This window comes from Anomaloglossus baeobatrachus, chromosome 3, assembly GCF_048569485.1.
Source record: "Anomaloglossus baeobatrachus isolate aAnoBae1 chromosome 3, aAnoBae1.hap1, whole genome shotgun sequence".
NCBI lineage: Eukaryota > Metazoa > Chordata > Amphibia > Anura > Aromobatidae > Anomaloglossus > Anomaloglossus baeobatrachus.
In genome coordinates this window covers 393,391,128-393,411,301 of record NC_134355.1, presented here as the reverse complement: position 1 = coordinate 393,411,301, position 20,174 = coordinate 393,391,128, and the positions used below count along the sequence as shown (strand labels likewise).

General features: G+C 40.5%; 1 protein-coding gene across 2 annotated transcripts in view; it reads left to right on the top strand.

Moving 5' to 3' along the window:
* The window catches only part of COL19A1 (collagen type XIX alpha 1 chain), a 1,307,565-nt gene that overhangs the window by 932,002 nt on the left and 355,389 nt on the right, over positions 1 to 20,174 (top strand). For both annotated transcript variants that reach the window (XM_075340245.1, XM_075340246.1), the window contains exons 29-33: positions 1,025 to 1,060; positions 1,260 to 1,304; positions 3,245 to 3,298; positions 5,041 to 5,082; positions 11,716 to 11,811. In XM_075340245.1, the coding sequence (XP_075196360.1) occupies positions 1,025 to 1,060; positions 1,260 to 1,304; positions 3,245 to 3,298; positions 5,041 to 5,082; positions 11,716 to 11,811 (273 nt within the window). The remainder of the gene's footprint in view (positions 1 to 1,024; positions 1,061 to 1,259; positions 1,305 to 3,244; positions 3,299 to 5,040; positions 5,083 to 11,715; positions 11,812 to 20,174) is intronic.

The window sequence follows — 20,174 nt, the reverse complement described above, 5'->3', positions numbered from 1 at the left end:
CCACAATCTCTCGTCCACCAGTTTATAAGTTTAAATAAAATTCTGGAAGTTCCAACGCGATCCAATGGTGTCATATCCCACAACATCCATAGATTATTCTGGAGAGTCTCAGAATGAGGATCCATAGACCACTCCCGTTCAGAGGCAGGTATGAAATTTCTCGCAAGCGTGACAAATTCCAGACTGCTGCTGACCGGCAGTGACAATGGGCATCTTGGGGAACTACTCATTTGGATTACATTGGAACTTTGAGGACTTTTTCATTCAATAAATTGGTAAATGAGGGAGCGTGGGGTAGGGTTTATTAAAAAAAACTATTTTTAATGTGGATTTTTTTCAAGTCTGTACTACCGGGTTAGGAATGGGGGTGTCTGATAATGCCTATCCATTACTAACCCTTGGCCTTGCTGCCAGCTGTCAACTCACAGCTGACATAAACCCCACAGCTATTACCCTTATTGCCACCACACCAGCAATCAGGAAGAGTTGGGCAAAGCGCCTGAACTGACACATCTAATAGATATGCCACTTGCTGCAAGCTACTATTTTTAGGCTAGGATGGCTGAAATAACCATGTGCCCTTCCAGCCTAATAATACCAGCCCCCAACTGTCTGGTTTATCTTGGCTGGCTATCAAAAATATGGTGGAGCACACACAGTCATTTATTTCAATAATTTAAAAAAAGTGTGTGGTGTCCACTCAAGTTTTGATAACCAGCCGAGGAAAAGGTAACAGCTGAGGGCTGCAGCCCGCAGTTGTCTGCTTTACCTTCTCTGGTTATCAAAAATAGGTGGGCCCCAAATCATTTTTTTTTATTTGTTCCTTATCCACATTTTTTTTCAGGGCAATTGCCTTATTTTGCTTCCTTTTGCAGCCCCCTAGCCCTTATTACAACCATTTTACAGCCATTTTCTAGCATAGAAGTTCATGCTTCCATTGACTTATATGGCTTTGGGGTCCAGGGTCAAGTTCGGATAAAGTTCAGGTCTTGTAATATTATTTTATTTCTTGCTTTTTTCACAGGGCCCATTAGGACCACCTGGAATTTCTGGTATCCAGGTAAATAGTAAGGTTTTCATGAAAAAAGTATAAAATATTTAGCAATGTTGATTAGATGGTATTATATTACATGGCTAATGCAGAGAAATACTGTATATTTTATGTTGAGAAAATTACTGATGCTATGTTAATTTAATCATACTACATGGCGATTGTAATTCTATGTAGGATATGTAATATTTTGATATTTTATTTTTAGGGTCCACAGGGTCTTCCAGGTTTACCAGGCCCTCCAGGTGCACAAGTGAGTAGTAAACAATTTGCATTTTAAAAGGTATACCCCATTGCTTATTCCTTCTAATATCTTACCCCACATAGACGTTACCTGTTTGACTTTGATGATACACTGACACGGCATTGCCTTGAATAGTCTAATAAGCATTCCAAAAGTGGCAGCCATGTATTTTCAGCTCATTTACTTAGTCTTTCCCTTTATACAGAGAAATTAGCAACTAATTAGTCTGACAACATCTTTAATTCAAGAAAAACAGCATAATTAAGAAACAGTATTAACAAGGATGACACCATGAATAAAATCAGCATTTTTTTACAATGTGAAGGCATTTACTAAAACTGCATATTTTTGAGTCACAAAATGAAGCAGAATATTGGTAATAGGATATCATTTAATGAATGATCACACCACAATGAGACATCAGCTCTACTGTCAAATACTGAGTATTACAATACTGCCTGTTTTCAGTCATGCCCATTATTAACTTTACCAATAGCTTATGCTGCAGTGACTATTCCTTGGGATAAAACAGACTAGCCATCACTCCTCACATTCAAATATAAGATGGGTTCCCACAAAACTGCTGTTGGTTCAGTTGTTGTTTTCTTGGGACAGCTAAGGTAGTTAATTAGATTAAGAGCCTGCGTACTCGAAATGTGTAGACTGTGTCTACTCCCAGGTCATGGACTTTTTTTCCATTTTAAAAACTACTTAATAAAAGGGAAGTTTTTAATCTACTTTTTTGGATTCCTAATGCCATTCGTGCTAAATTCCTCCCTTTTGCTTGTTTGGCTTTGACTCAGATAGTTAGGTACCAACCACTGCAAATTGAAAATACTAAAGGCCCCGTCACACTAAGCAACATCGCTGCTGATGGACAACTTTTGTGACGTAGCAGCGATGTTGCTAGTGATGTTGCTGTGTGTGACATCCAGCAACAACCTGGCCCCTGCTGTGAGGTCGCTGGTTGTTGCTGAATGGCCTGGACCATTTTTTAGTTGTTGCTGTCCCGCTGTGAAGCACAGATCGCTGTGTGTGACAGCGAGACAGCAACAACTAAATGTGCAGGCAGCAGGAGCCGGCTTCTGTGGACACTGGTAACCACAGTAAACATCGGGTAACCAAGAAGCCCTGTCCTTGGTTACCTGATATTTACCTTCGTTACCAGCCTCCGCCGCTCTCACTGTCAGTGCCGGCTCCCTGCTCTCTGCACATGTGGCTGCAGTACACATCGGGTAATTAACCCGATGTGTACTGTAGCTAGGAGAGCAGGGAGCCAGCGCTAAGCAGTGTGCGCGGCTCCCTGCTCTCTGCACATGTAGCTGCAGTACACATTGGGTAATTAACCCAATGTATGTTGTAACTAGGAGAGCAGGGAGCCAGCAAAGCCTTACTGCTCAGTAAAGAAGCCTGAGCAATCACGAGGAAAGTGGAACACCTGATCAATCAGCCCCAACATGGAATCCTGCACTGTCAACTAAACTGCTAGCTACAGCAGAGCATCTCCAAAGGCATGATGCTCTGCACTGAGGAATCGTGAAAGCTAATCACGGCAATAATTATTCCACTATTTTGCCAGTTGTAAGCTAAAGTTGCATTGGTGCTACAATGATCTATAATCTCCCTTCATTGGTGTTATCAATGTGAGTATCAACGGTGACATTTAATCTTCTGTTAATCACTATTCGCATAAAATCACTAGAATATGACTTGTGCTATTTATAAATATCTTCATAATTTTAATAGTTTCCCGAAAGCAGATCTTACTTGTCTTTTTCCTGTATTGTAACCTATTTAGTATATTCTACTGGTAAGGCAAATTACAAGTATTGATAATGCAGTGTTCATTAATATGGTATATGATATGCAAATTAATGTACTCAATTAATAATATAACTGTGTTGCTAATGTAAGAAAAAAGAATATAATATTTTTACTTTTGCATACAGGGTGTCCCAGGCAGGGAAGGCAGACCAGGACTCCCAGGTCCTCCAGGTGACCCAGTATGTGAAAGCATGTACATTGTTTCCATGATCCGTATTGTTATTCTTAAAATGAAAATGTAACCCCCTTAGAGTTTTAGCCATTCTTCATTTTATTATGTAACATACTGAAAAACATTAAAAAAAACCCTTTCTAAATGGGGTAGATTTGAAAATAAAAAACATCAATTCAGTTATGCTTTGACCAAGTCGGTTTGCTATAAAAATGATCATGTAACTTTATTCTACAGGTCACTACAGCTCTGGTGATACCAAATATATAAAATATGTTTTGATTGTTTTACTTTTTTATCGTTCAGTTATCATATTCCTAGTTTTGAGAGTTACCTCTGTTTTTATTTTTTTTGTCAACAGAGTTGTATGAGGACTTGTTCTTATTGTGGAGCAAGTTGTAGTTTTATATTACTTGGAATTCAGGCAACGGTTTAGTATATTTAGGTTTTTTGGTTGACTAGGTGCACCATAAATAGTAATTTGATTTCCTTATCCCTGTGTTGGTGCTCACCATGTGGGATAAATAGTATTATATCTTATTAGTGTGGACCATTACACACGATCTTGCTATTTTCCTGGTAAGAAAAAGGAGGAGGGGTATACATATAATGTATATAAACAAATTCATATATATATAAATACCGTATATATATAAATTTATATATATATGTGTATTTATATATATATATATATATATATATATATAAAATTTTATTTTTAGATTTAGATTTAGATTTTTTTATATATATATATATATATATATATATATATAAATACACATATATATATATATATACCGTATATATATAAATTTATATATATATGTGTATTATATATATATATATATATATAATACACATATATATATATAAATTTATATATATACGGTATATATATGTGTATATATATATATATAATATGTATTATATATATATAAATAAATCTAAATCTAAATCTAAAAATAAAATTTTATTTATATATATATATATATATATATATATATATATATATATATATATATTATATATATATATATATATATATATATATATATATATATATAAAATTTTATTTTTAGATTTTTTTTATGTACATTTTTTTAAGTGAATTGAATTGATCCCTTATACAATATACAGCTCCGAGTCTCCTGTGAAGCCATTATCCACTACATATAGTAAATGCATACTTCCGACAGGTGTCGCTATGGGGTTACTCTCTTAAACCTTTTAACTGGAAGACAAATTTTTAATCTTAAACTTATCAGGAATCCACTAACTAGCACTTCTGCTCTCCACATTTATAAGGGCACAGTTTGGTAGATTTTTACAGACTTTTGAGAAGTTTTCTGTTGTTGGATTTACCTTCCTCGAAATTACATTGTCAGCTTTGTTTTTAAACCTATGACTGACGACGTGTCTGAATCACATCCCATAGTTTTCAATAATTCCAAGATATGGCTGTCAATACTTAAACAGCTGGAACCTTTTTAGAAGGCATTTCTTATTTTACTGGAATTACATACATTAAAAACAATCACATTGTTTCTCTTCCTGGGGAAACTTTAAACATACTATCTACCATTCACAGTGAGATAAACAAATGAATGTTTGTGCTATTTTTCACTATAATTATCTAAATAGTTTCAAGTAGAAATGTCAATTCTGAGAGCACTTCAGTTCTATGTAATTAGTCATTTCATTGTTTTATCTAATTTTTTTTACAACTCATCATTGTTCTTGTTTTTGTAGATTGCCCTTCCACTTCTCGGCGATATAGGAGCCATTCTTAAGGTACATTAAAGTGTTATCATATTAGTAATTTGGTGTGTTCCTAAAAATATAAATGATCCAAGATCATAAGAAAAGAGAATACTGTATTCATATAATGCATCATACTTCTTGCAGCCATCTACAGTGTAGATGCCCTAATAATGTCTGGTATAATATGATATGGAAAAGCCTTCTACGATGATACAGACCCAGTCCTATGAACCAAAAACGCAGCTATAAACGCAGGAGGTGGGTAGTAAAGTGACATGTACAGGAAGAGGATTCCTTCTGTCAGTAAACACAGAAGCGTGAATCCTCCCGGTACCGTGACCGCCGCTTCCACCTCCAGTCCTGTGCATGTATGCTGCCGTGCGGCGCCATGTCTGGGCGGGAGGTGGAAGCGGCTGCGAAAACAAAAGTTAACAGTAGAAAAAAAAAAAAAAAGTCATACTCACCTGCAGACTCCCGGTGCCATGCCCGCTCCCATCTCCTCTCATGGTATCGCCGCTCCGGCTGTGTGCAGACGGCCGGGACACCTCCGATGGATGCAGGACCTGGCGATGGATCACCTGATGCAGTCACCTGACGCATCAGGTGATCGTAAGTATTGCGGTGACGCGGGCGCCCGGCCGGTTTAAGCTATCAGCGGATGCATCAGGAGACTTCATCCCTGATTACCGGCAGCTGCAGCGATCGGACAGGATCAGACTCCCGCCCCATCGCTCCAGGAGCTGCCGGTAATCAGCACATAAGTGAGTATTTTATTTTTTTTTTTTTGCACCGATGCATCTGCTGATTGTATAAACGGCTTTTATACAATCAGCTGATGTGTGATGTGATTCAGGCACTTGAACCTGACACATCATCTGATCGCTCTGCCTTCCAGCAAACCGATCAGATGATATTGGATCCGGATTGGACGGCGCGGGACCCTGACCCAGGATTACTGCGGAGGGAGGTTCTTTATTTCAATAAAGATGGAGTCACTAATTGTGTTGTGTTTTATTTCTAATAAAAATATTTTTCTGTGTGTTGTTTTTTTTTATCTTTACTAGAAATTCATGGTGGCCATGTCTAATATTGGCGTGACACCATGAATTTCGGGCTTAGGACCAGCTATACAGATAGCCCTAACCCCATTATTACCCAGCGAGCCACCCAGCATGAGGGCAGCTGGAAGAGTTGGATACAGCTCCAGAAGATGGCGCTTCTATGAAAGCGCCATTTTCTGGGGTGGCTGCGGGACTGCATTTCACAGCGGGGGTGCCCAGAAAGCATGGGCACCCTGCACTGTGGATTCCAATCCCCAGCTGCCTAGTTGTACCCGGCTGGACTCAAAAATTGGGCGAAGCTCACGTCATTTTTTTTTAAAATTATTTCATGAAATTCATGAAATAATTAAAAAAAAAGGGCTTCCCTATATTTTTGGTTCCCAGCCGGGTACAAATAGGCAGCTGGGGTTGGGGGCAGCCCGTACCTGCCTGCTGTACCTGGCTAGCATACAAAAATATGGCGAAGACCACGTCATTTTTTTGGGGGGCAAAAAACTCCTGCATACAGTCCTGGATGAAGCATGCTGAGCCTTGTAGTTCTGAAGCTGCTGTCTGCTCTCCTGCATACACTATTGGATGGAGTATGCTGAGCCTTGTAGATCTGCTCCCTCTGCCTTTCCCTCCAGCATACAGTCCTGTATGGAGCATGCTGAGCTTTGTAGATCTGCTCCCTCTGCCTTTCCCTCCAGCATACAGTCCTGTATGGAGCATGCTGAGCCTTGTAGTTCTGCAGCTGTCTGCTCTATTGCATACACTAGTGGAGAATGAAGAACATATTGAAGAAGGAAATGACATCAGACCTTTTTTTTTTTTTTTTTTTTCAACAATCTTTAATGGCATTGTTCACTGATAAAAAACGCATAAAGACGCAGTGAGCAAAAACGCAGCAAAACGCAGCAAAAAAAACGCACCTAAACGCGTGCGTTTTTTGCCGCGTTTTTTTGCCGCGGGTGCGTTTTAGTGTGTTTTTTGCCGCAAAAAACGCACAAAAACGCAGCGTCAAAAAAACGCAGTGTGTGAACCTAGCCTTACTGTGACAAAACTTCAGGACGTATCTTCCATTGCAAAATCTAGATTATATCTACCATATAACTTAGCAATTGTCCTCAGTTCAGACAAGTACATGATAGACTCTTTTGACAGGCTATTAGCTGTAGTTCCCCTTCTTTCAGCTATGTCAGCAATTCAACATTTCAAGGCAATAGATAAGGAACACAAATTTAGAGCGTAAACTGTGGCCAGTAAGGAACTACTTCACTTCACTTAACTTAATATTGGACAATTTGGCCATATATACACACCGTGAGTTTAGCAATGAATAGAAGCCATGGCTGCTATTACTGTATCGATCCATCAAGGTTAATACTGGCAAGACACATCAGTTTATTTTTTTTCTCAGTGCGATAATTGCTGGACAACTAGATCCAGGAGTAACCCAAGTACAATAAAACCGCTTTCTTTTTAACCAGCTTTTGTGAGATTGGAAGATTTAATGAGTTACTGTAGGTAATTGATTCCAATCCTCACTCCTCGGAATGATTGTTTAATTAGCTCTGCCAACAATCTAAATTAGAAATTATCAATATGTTTTACGTATATATCGTGCACATAATACCACGGCATATACTAGAATTAAAGATCCTGCTTTAATCCTTCTAGAACTATTGAATAAATATTTTAGCAGGCTAAATTCAACAATAACTTTAACAGCCGGCAATAGAAAAAGGCTATATAAATGACAACACTTTTTATATTCCACATTTTCACCTATCACTTGCTTTGCACATTGCCACATATCAGAAGAAATTACTTCTGTATGCCTTTCTTTCAATAGCTTACTATTAAGTATTTATGAAAAATCTTTTTTTTCTACTATGTTCACTAGAGAACATGGTACAAAGTTGTGTATGATTAAAGGCTGTGTAGACAGAATTTTGGGACAACGGAACATAACCTGAAGCCATTAGTATTAATTTATAAGTTTATTAGGGCACCTAGTGTCTTTTTTTTCTATGACCCAATATGTATAGTTTATGCTTCTTATAGATGTAGTATCAAATTCTCCATCCTTTGCCCCATCCATATACAAGGTGATCCTTTAGATTTATTTACTGTACTTTAGAATAAAAATGGCTGCAAAATAATATCAAGAAGCACAAATAAAGAGAAAAATTATTATTTTTCTGAATTCCCACTATATCTTAAATTGTTACTAAAGTTTTTAGTTACTTTTATAATGATACTTCCTACAGCACTGCAGTAGATGCTTAAGGAAGGGAGAGGTATGCAAGCCAAGGGAGGCACATGTATTTTATGTATGGTTCTATAGTTGCTAGCCCAAAATGATTCAGTTATAACACCCATCAACAGCATTTCAATGAGCTCCTGATCTTTAACTAAGCATTCCTCAAGGAGCTTTGGACTGTCTAGCAATGGACTTGCATTTATTTGTGTGGTACTAAAAATCTTTATGGGATTGACATTTGGCAATATACTGATCAGAAAAGTATTGGATCAGCTGAAAACAAAGAAATCAACCCATAATATAACAATACCACTAGTACACTGGAGCCGCAAACACTAATTCCCAATAGAGTACAGTCATCTGCATTCGCCGGTTTTAACAAGACCAGTCTACTATCTAATCAAATGATGCCATGGAAGAAAATGATTAAACAGTTTAAATTTAAGTTATTGATCCTTTTGGTATGTAGACTAGTCTTGCCTCAACTTAATCTCCTGCAACTTTTAAAAACACATGAATACTTGTCTGTATGTGGATTTCATTCAACAGCCAGGGCTGCCACTAAGATTTTCAGGGCCCCATACTGGCAAAACTTTCAGGCCCCCTTGAGACTCCACCCAGGCTCCACCCCAGCTCTGCCCCTCCACCCCTCAACCTCTCAAACCTTCCACAGTCCCACCGCCACTGTTGGAAGAACATTGTATATATACATATATATATATATATATATATATATATATGTATATATACAATGTTCTTCCATTCCATGTATGTATATATATATATATGTATAAATATATATATATATATATATATATATATATATATATATATATATATATATATATATATATATATATATATATATATATATGCATACATATATTATATATACACACAGTCATGGCCAAAAGTGTTATCACCCTTGAAGCTGTTCGAGAAAATGAAGTATTCCTCTCAGAAAATTAATAACACACCCTCTACACGGCCCCTCTCCATTATACACCCTCTACAATGCCACTCTCCATGACACATCTTCTACACAGCCTCTTTCCATAATGCGCCCTCTACACTACCCCTCTCCATAATTATACACCCTCTACACCGTCCCTCTCCATAATATCTCTCCCACATTTCCCCTATGTATAATATCCCCCAACACACACTTCCTCTCTGTATAATATCCCCAACACACACTGCCCCTCGGTATACAATCCCCCACACACACTGCCCCACCATATAATATTTCTCACATATGCTGCCCCTCTGTATAAGATCCCCACACACAAGCTGTCCCTCTTTATAATATCCTCCCCCACACACTGCCACTCTGTATATCGCTCCCCACACACTACCCCTTTTTATACTATCCCTCACACATACACTCCCCTTCTGTATAATATCCTCCTGGAATATATGCCCCCTTCCTGGTATATATGTTCCCATTCTGGTATATATGTCCCCATCCTAGGCCGTTCCTGCTATGTATGTTCCCCTCCTAATATATATTCCCCTCCTAGGCCCATCCTGGTATACATGTCCCCATCCTGGTTTATTTGTCCTTTTCCTGGGCTGCTGCTGGTATTATGTCCCCATCCTGGTTTATTTGTCCCCATCCTGGTTTATATGTCCCATTCTGGGCCCCTTCTGTTATATATATCCCCCTTCTGTGCACACTCTAGTATATATGTTCCCAGCATGGTTTCTATCCCCTTTCTGGTATATATGTCCCCTTCCTGGGCTCCTACTGGTATATTTGTGTGCTGCAAAAAGAAAAAAAATATTACTCACCCTCCCTGGCTCCTACATCGTGAGGCATCCTCTCTGAGACATGATGCATTTCAGCTGGATGTGCATCCTCTGACATACATCCAGTGCAAGCAAGGCAGGGACCACCCCTGATGATCATTCCCATCCTATGTTCAGCTCATGGAGGACTTATCTTTCCCAACTGGCTGACGCATCCTCGCCACTTCCAGGGCTCTGTGTTGTCTGCAGCAGTGTGATGAGGTTGCAGAGTGATGACCTCATCACTCTGTGCATGCTGGGCAATGGGATGATGCGCCAGCATCCTGCTTTGCTTGCCTTCAGAATCAGCACATGGCTAATTGACATGCAAATTAGCTATGTGTAGTGGCCTACGCGACATGGCCAGGCCATTCTGCTGTGCCTGTGACTGGAGACCGTGTAGAAGGGGGCACGGGGCTTAATAAAGTGAAGTAATTACCCCAGGTCTAGCTGGGACCCACCCTCTTCACCAGGCCCCATACACTAATAATGGCTGTCATGCCCTGATGGTGGCCCTGTCAACAGCTATCCAAGATGTATAGGCACTAAAGAAGAGCAGATCTGACGAGATTCAAATTCAACAAAATTATGAATATTTTACCTAGAAATGTCATACGCAACTAATCTACTCTTCGCAAATTGAATATCCCTAATTGTAGTCTAGGGGTTCTAGAGAAAACCTTGGGCATAATAAATATGACTGTGTGACTTTGCCCAGGATGTGTCTGTACATGTCTTTGTAAGATTGTGATAGCGTAACATTAAGACATCCGTTGCAACCTTACAACATGCACTTCCAGTCACAAATATACTCTGGACAACAATGCGCATACCGGGATCTCCCTGGGCTTATTCCAGTCACAACTAGGCCCATGACAACCCTGCGCATACCAGTGTGACCATGGGTCTATTCCAGTCACAGATAGGCCCAGGATGGCCCTGTGCATACCAGGGTCACCCTGAACCTATTTCACTCATAACCAGGCCCAGGAAAACCCTGTGCATACCAGGATCACCCTGGGTCTACTCAAGTCACAACTAGATCCAGGATGACTCTGCACATACCAGAGTCACTCTGGGCCTAGTTAGTACTGAAATTTCTGGCCCAAAGGGAAGATGCAGCGACAGTAACAAAATGTGCCATAAAGGGGAGATCAATAAGCGGAGGTGACCATAGAAGTGAAGAGTTTTTACATTCCTTTCCTTCAATAGTTCAGCAAGATGGCAGACACTCTGAAATTGTGCTGAGCAAATTATAAAAAATTCTCCATTCTGGAGAATACAGATTTTTGTAAACTTGGAATAGAATCTAATTCCATTTGAATAAGCCCCTTCATTGATGGCATAATCATTGATCACATGCTACTGATCATGAGTCAAACAAAATGAAATTAGGAACAAGAAAATCACAAAACAAGGCATTACAGTAGCAAGGGACAATGCAGAAATGTATTGGAAGACAATCTTTACATGTACTATGAAAAATGCTTTCAGTGCCCTGTCATGAGGGAACATTCCAGAATGTATACAATACAAAAGTAAAGAATTGTTTCTTCTATTTTTTTTAAGAATGTGTGTGGACATTGCAGTGTCGGTGGTCCGGGACCCTCTGGCACCAAGGGAGAGGAAGGTCTTACTGGCATTTCAGGACAAATAGGTATTAAGGTAAGTCTTAAAAAAGTATTTTCTTAAGTGTCGGGGAAGTGATAGGAAGGGAATACAGGAGAGATGTTGGGGCACACTTATTGATTCTAATGTACCATCATTTTGTAAGAAACGTTTGGCCATAATATAACATCCATCAATTAGAAATTAACAGGTTCCAACTGCAACGGTTATCCTTCCAAAATATTAAGTCAACATTTTCAGAGTTCTCTTACAGAAAGAACAAATGAACCTTCATGTTTGCAAACAATGACTCATATAGTTAGAATTGTCTGCCCACATGCTCTGTAAGATCTAAAAATCATTCATTGGATTGTTTTCAAAGATCATTACCAAATATTTATTTTACCCAATTAAAAGCAATAATTAACAATTAAATTCAACTCTTATGGACAAAATCATTTTTCATTTTTGCATTTTCATTTTTTCATAACCTATTTAAAATATTTTTTATTTTTTTGCTGATATAGGCATAAGAGGGTTTGTTTTTTGCAAGACAAATTGTAATTTTAAATGACATTAGCAATTTAATAATAGAGTAAAGGAAAACTGCAAAAAATTCCTAGTGCGGTGAAGTGATGAAAAAAAATTCAATTATGCCATTGATTTTTGAAATGTAATTTTATGAGGATAATAATGCAGTAATAATGATCTGAAACATGTATAGGGTTTTTTTTATTATTTTGTGGCTTAATAAAAATTCTGAACTTTTGTAAAAAAAAAAAATATATATATAATGGTTTGTGCCTATAATATTCAAAACTAAATTTTTTTTTATTTTTTTCCATGAGTGGAGCTGTGTGGGGGCTTGTTTTTGGCATGGCAAGATGGTATTTCTATTTAAAAAATTTTGCTTTTCACTTTATTTTTTAGAAGATGGTAAACTGATTAATTGATTGTTTGTAGCATGTACGTACAGCAATATTATACTATTATATTACATAAAAGTGTTGCTGTATATATTAAAAGTTTTAAAATATAGTAATCATATTACATTAACCCTTTAACGACCTATAACATTCTATTTATGTCATCTGTCATCTCCCTGTCTTTGATGCAGGTGCCTCTAACAGCCACGGCTGGTGCTACCCCCACGGCTGTTAATCTGTTAAATACCGCTGTCAATCTCTGACAGCGACATTTAACATGTGCCGGCAGGAAGACACTCTTTTCTGGACCCTCATTAGTGCGCCCACGCAACGAGTTGCCATAAACAGCCAGGGATCAGCAAGGCTGATGCATTGCTGTATATAGAATACGAATTTAGACTATAGCAGGTTCAAGTCCCCTAAGGTGTCTATTAAATACAATACAAAGTAGAAAAATAAAACAAATAAAAAATAGAAAAAAAATAAAAAAAAAGATTTAATTACCTACCATTAACCACAATAAAATGTAACAAATAAAAAATACAAATATTTGTTATTGCTCCATTCGTAAAAGTCTGATCTTTCAAAATATAAAATACGGTACATTTTTTGGCTGCCGCAACATCAGTAGACAATGTAAGAACAGGTGATCAAAACATCGTGTATATATATACTCCAAAATAATATCAATAAAAACATCAGCTCGATAGCAAAAAACAAGGACTCACAAAGCTCCATATCCCTAAAATTAAAAATGTTACAGCTCTTGGAAAGTCGTATGGTAACATGAACACTGTAAATAAAAAAACAAAAAGACAATTGCAAAATTTCACATTTTTTCTATTTCACCACACTTGGAATTTTTTCCCTGCTTATCATTACATTCTGGATCACTTATGGAAATGAAAGCATTCACACCACGCTAAAGTCCAGGAACAAAACTTCAAAGGTTCATTAAAGATTAAAAGTGATTTTTAATCTACGCGTTTCGGAGCAGAAAAGCTCCTTCAGGAATAAATCACTGGTGTATTTCTGTGATTTATTCCTGAAGAAGGAGCTTTCCTGCTCTGACACACGTGGAATAAAAATCAGTTTTAATCTTCACTGAACCTTCGAAGTTTTGTTTCTGGACGTCAGCTCGGTGTTAGCCCTGTCATTTCCATAAGTGATCCTGTATATCTACAATAGGGACTGCTGTAGCTGGATTCTCTCCATCCTTGCACATATAGTAGTTATGACTCTCACAACTAGCTCAGGTAAGCGACACTCACCCTATCTTTATTTAACCCCCAACCGGGTAAGACCTTATCTGCACCTTTTATCTTTCCAGTTCTCACAATCTCTCATTACATCCTATGAGAAAATGAATGGTATAAAAAATGCAACTTATGCCACAAAAAACTAGGGTTCCATTGTCCTGCTATTCCAGAGCAAACTTTTGACTTAAATTATACTTCCATGCTATGCACCTTTGAATTAAAATGTAAATGGTTGAACACGATGGAACTATGACTTTCTTCAAACTATATAGCTATGTCTCCTCATTTTGAGGGTTTAGAACAAAGCAGTTTTTATTTTTAATGTGGCTTTCTGGGAGAGGAGCAATATTTATTTATTGTTGGACACAGATGTTTGATGGCTTTTTTTGCAGAATGAGTTGTATCTGTCTGTGGCTCCATTTTGGCGTACCTATAACTTATCACCATATAAGAAATAATACACAGAAATAGAAAGACAAAAAAAGTAATAACGAGAATTGTGTGTTTTTTTGAGGTTTAGCATTTTATACTATTCACATTCTGTAAATTTGAAATGTTAACTCTATATTGGTAATCCGGATTCTAGAAATATTCAATATGTTTAGTTTTATTTATGATTTATGACTTTTGGACAATAAATACACATTTTGAGAAAGTAATAATTGTTTTTGTGTCATAATAAAGTTGGCTTTAATTTCTAGGTTTTTTTAGTGTTAAAATGTAAGTTAAAATGATTACAGTTATATATAATTTATATTTTTTTTATATTTTTCTATTTTAGAAAAAAAAAAATCTTTTAGGAAAAAATATACATTTTTTCTCATAATTTGTAGCTTTAATTGGTATCATTTTTGGACATGTAAAACTTTTCTTAGCACTTTTTATTTCATTTTTTCATGAGGCGGGTTGAACAAAAGCAGCACTTGTGGCATTTCTCGTGAGAAATTCTGTACAAACCATTGACCAATAGTGACATATGGAGCCTCATTGTCAGAACATTCTCATAACGAAGCTTAAGAGGTCACTACCCATTGGCGATTATGTTGGAACTTCCAGGATTTATTTTGAAGTAATAAATTGGTGAACGAGAGTGTGTGGGTGTTTATTAAAACAAACTTTCTTTTTCCTAAGTGTGTGATTTTTTAATCTCTATACTTGCCAGGTTAGTTATGGGGCTGTCTGATAGATGCCTATACATTACTAACTGCTGGATAGGATGTCAGCTGTCAATTCATAGCTGACATCAACCCCACAAGTATTACCCTGATTGCCACTGCACCAGGGAAATCAGGAATATCTGTATAAATATATTATATAATAATGATATTTATTTACTTATATAGTGCTATTAAGTCCGCAGCACTTTACATACATAAGCAACACTATCTCCATTGGGGCTCACAACCTAAATCCCTATCAGTATATCTTTGAAGTGTGGGAGGAAACTGGAGTACAGGGTGGAAACCCACACAAACATGGGCAGAACATACAAATTCCTTGCAGATGTTGTCCTTGATAGGTTTTGAACACAGGATACCAGCATTACAAGACTCCACTGCTAACCACTGAGACACCATGCCGCCCATTAAAGTGGCAGAATTTGCCCATCTAATGGATGCACCACTGCTGCAGGCAACTATTTTAAGGCTGGGAATGGTATAACCATGGGCCTTCCCACCCTGATAATACTATAATACAGACATCTGTCTGCTTTACCTTGGCTGGTTATCAAAATTAGCGGGGACCCCACACTATATTTATTTAAATTATTTAAATAAATAATTTTATAAAACAGCATGGTATCCCCTCTATTTTTGATGACTAGCCAAGATAAAGCAGAAAGCTGAGAGTTGCAGCCCATAGCTTTTTTTTTCACCTGAACTTTTTATCAAATATAGGTGGGAGCACACATATTTTTTTTATCTTTATTGTTTACAACAGTCATCTTACGCATTCAGTAAATCTTGTTGAATGGCTGCACTGCAGCCTTTCATCAAACTTTAATAACATACAAATAGTACCTGAACACGAAGCTTAGACATAGACTCGTGTTCGAGTCCATGCTCCGGACACCCAGCTTGGGTTCGCTCATCCCTAATCAGAATACTTCTGAAGAGTCATGTTCTAAATCTTTCCTTATAGCTCACAAATTTTGTAATTCTTGAAAACTCTGGGAGCTGAATTCAAAAATACTTTCCCAATGGTGCAGAACTCCAGAGATACATCAGAACATGCATCCCTTGGTTTCTGATCTTTGTTGAAGGAACTGGTCTTGCGTACGATGTTGCATGTTTGATAGAACTGCCTGAATGGTTGAGCCCCTCTGGCAATATGTGCTTTCAATTTGCAAAGCCTTATGTAACTTATGCATATAAATGCCACCGAAAAATAGCTATTTCTCTGACGCCTCATTGGGGGACACAGGACCATGGGTGTTATGCTGCTTATCCATAGGAGGACACTAAGTAGATGCAAAGATGTTAGCTCCTCCCCTGCAGTATACACCCCCTGGCCCAGCCAGGCTACTTCAGTTTTAGCTTAGTGTCTATAGGAGGCACATCTCTGCAGACTACTGCAGCAAGAATTTTTTGTTTTTAGAGGGCGACGGTTTCCGTCGGGGACCGATTTCCCAAAACCATCAACAGGCGGGAACGCGGAGTGTCGCCTCCCCGTACACCCTCCTGCGATGCTGGATCCTGGGCTGTTACTCACTGGACGACAGTTCTCACAGGCACCGATTTTCCAGAGCCCAGAGCAGATGAAAAATTCCTCAGTACCTCTTGCAGGCTCTGAGTTGATACACGCTCCGCACCAGTGTGACCAGGTAGCAAGCGTCAGACCGCCATCTCCACAGGAGCTGAGGTGAGATCCTTCCGATTTTTCCAGAGCAGATGAAAAACTTCTTCAGTCCCTCTGGCAGGCTCTCAGTTGATACACGCTCTGTGACTGGGCACAGCAGGTGTCAGAATTTCCACACTGGCTCCCTGACAGGAATTGGAGCAAAGGTCAGATCCTCCCTGACTGTATTCACATGGGCTGATTGTAGACTCCTGCATAGCATTCCACCTGTGGCGGGGGGAGGGGAGAGCTCTCAGGACTCAGTGCACCCGCAGCTGCGGTACACTTATAGAGTTTTTTCTGTCCACCATTGTTGTGCAGGGCTGGAGGGGGGAAGGGGAGTCCCTTCCCACCATTTTTTTTGTTTATTATATTTTCTCATGCCTTCTTGTCAGAGCTAAGCCTCGTCCCCTCCAACACTCAATAAGCCATGCCCCCTCACGAAAGCGCGCATAACCCTCCTCACACAGGATTTGCAGAGCATTGCTCCCTCTTGTTGTGATCAGAGCCTGTGGGCATCTCTCAGAGCTGGCTTCCTCCTTCCCACGGGAACTGGGACGCAGGAGGAGGGGGGAGGATCATCAGGGTTCTGGGTGAGTTATATCCCCACTTGCACATTAGCTCTGCAGAGCATTGCTCCCTCATTACAATCAGAGTTTGTGACTCATCAGCCAGAGGCTGCAGTCACATGTTTTATGCCCTGTACAACTATAGCAACAACTATAAGACTTTTAATGCATCCTGCCATGCTGAGCTACTAGGGGATGATAGCACCTCTTCCTTCTGTGAGTTCGGTGCCCATGTAGCCCCCCCACCACCACCACCATCACCACAGCAACCGCTGCCAGCCCAGAGCCTACGGCTCCCAGTCCCCCGGAATGGGCACAGTTCCCAGAACCTGGTCCTGGCTATGCAACATCGTCCACACACCCCCTGGGCAGAACGCAGCCTGATGACACCTCTATAGAGGGTCCTTCTGATAAGAATCAGCCCTCTGCTTCACCGGTTGCAGATCAGAAAAAGGGCATGACCCCCATGGTTCTCCCTCTGGGGTACACAGATGGGGTTTTCCCACATGTTTCGCGGTCTCTGAGGAGCCGGAGGAAGGGGAATGATGTTTGTACTGGGATGATTCCTTGGTTTCAACCTCCCCGAGCGATCAAGCTGCGATGACTCCCTTATTGCAGCAATCAACCAAAACTCTGCATGTGGAAGATCTCCCATCCACTACTATTGACCCTGCGGTCTCCTTTTAAAAGGGTGAAGAAACCTAAAAAAAGAAAAAACTTTTTTGACGCCGCTTCGTTATTTGTAAACTCATGGAGTCCCGGTACCCCTTTGGCCTAGCTGTCTCTAAGGGCTGGGCCGATCCGGCCTTGGTGGACCCTCACCCGGCTTCTGTCTGCCTGAAAGACCCTCCTATCTTTTAATTGATAAATCCTCCTTTAAGGACTCGACAGACAGACAAGTGGAGCAGCTCGATCACTCCGCCTTGAGGCTGCGGGTCCCTCTCCCCTTCCGTGTGGGTCGCACAGGCACCAGGACTACCAGCTTCCCTCAGAGCCTCAGAGATGTAACAGTTCACATTGCTGCGGCTATGGAGTACCTCATGCAGGCCTCCCTCGACGCTGCTACCTGCGCAGTTATTGCCACCTCAAATACCATAGCCATCTGTAAGGCCCTCTGGTTCCGATAATGGAGAGTAGACTCGGTCTCTAAGAAGCCTCTCACAGTACTCCTTTCCAGACCGATGGTTTGCCGATCGTCTGGACAGGCTCTTTTTTTGTCTGATGCCACGGGAGGAAAACAGTACCTCCCTCCCCCAACTCTAGCCCAGGATGTTTTTTACTAGACACGCAGGGCCCGACCTTCTCAGCCCTCCCCGAGTCCACCTCGTCCTGGCAGTCTAGACAAAGACCAAGGAGTCTCGTCCTCCTCCATCTTGGCTGCTGCCTCAGACCACAAATGGGTGCGATACCTTGTGTCTTCTGATTACCACATTGAATTATGGACCCAATACCCTGGTCAGTCTTTTCTCTCAAACCCCCCCAAAGGCTCCAAAACACCGCGAGGCCTTCTCCTCAGCGATCCACTCCCTCCAAACGGCGAGGGTGATGGTACCTGTTCCGGATTGCGAGAGGTTCAAGGCCTTCTATTTCAACCTCTCGTGGTCCCCAAAAAAGGACGGGTCAGTTCGACCCATCCTGGACCTTCAACACCGGGCAAACATGTGCACGTAAGGAGATTCAGAATGGAATTCCTAGGGTCCATTTTTACCATTATGGTCGAAGGAGAATTCCTTGCCTCCCTAGCTATCAGGGACGCGTACCTGCACATACTCATCGCTCCAGCTCACCAAAAGTTCCTCCGCTTCGCTGTTCAGGACTTCTTTTTATCATTTGTAGCCCTTCCCTCGGCTCTGCCACAGCACCAAGGGTCTTAACAAAGGTCATGGCGGCCGCCATGAGTGCCCTTCATGCCAGGAGAGTGGCGGTTCTGCCTTGCTTGGATGACCTCCTCATCAAGGGCTCAACCAGCGTGCAGATCTCTGTGGGCACCCTATCCCGCTTAGGGCGGCTTCTGACTCCAGTCAAATCATCCCCAGTCCCGTCATAATCTGTCACCTGCCTGGGCATGTCCCTGGACACCCTTTGGGGCTTGATATTTCTCCCTCAAGACAAGGCGACCGCTCTACAACAAGCGGTACACTGCCTTCTACATACTCCTCTCACTCCATACGAATTAGTATGAGTGATAGGTAGGATAGCGGCAGCTATAGAGGCAGTGCTGCTTGCTTAGCCACACCACCGCCCACTGCAGCTTGTGCTTCTAGCTGCCTGGGACAAGAGCCCCTTTTCCTTGGACGAACTTTTCACCTGACACCTTCAGTCAGGTATGCGCTTTGCTGGTGGCTTCAGTCCTCTTCCATATCGAGAGGGAGTTTTTCTCCCCCAAGTGGACTGGCTACTCCTGACCACGGACGCCAGCCTCTTAGTCTGGGGAGCAGCGCACTGGCTCCACACTGCTTAGGGATGTTGGATGCCCCAAGAGTCTTCCCTTCACAGAAATCATCCTGAAAATCAGCACGATCTTTCTCGCGCTCAGGTCATTCCCCCCTTCTGCTAGCAGGTCGTTTGATTCGGGTCCAATTGGACAATGCAACAGCTGTGGCCTAGGTCAATCTGCAGGGAGGTACCAGCAGCAAGACAGCTTATCTCGAGGTCCTCAGGATCCTCACCTGGGCCGAATCGACGGGGGTCTGTGTTTTCAGCGTTACACATACCGGGAGTAGAGAACTGGGTGGCAGACCTTCTAAGTAGAGTTGAGCGCGGTTCGTGGTTCGTGGTTCTCCAGTTCGCGGCTCGAGTGATTTTGGGGCATGTTCTAGATCGAACTA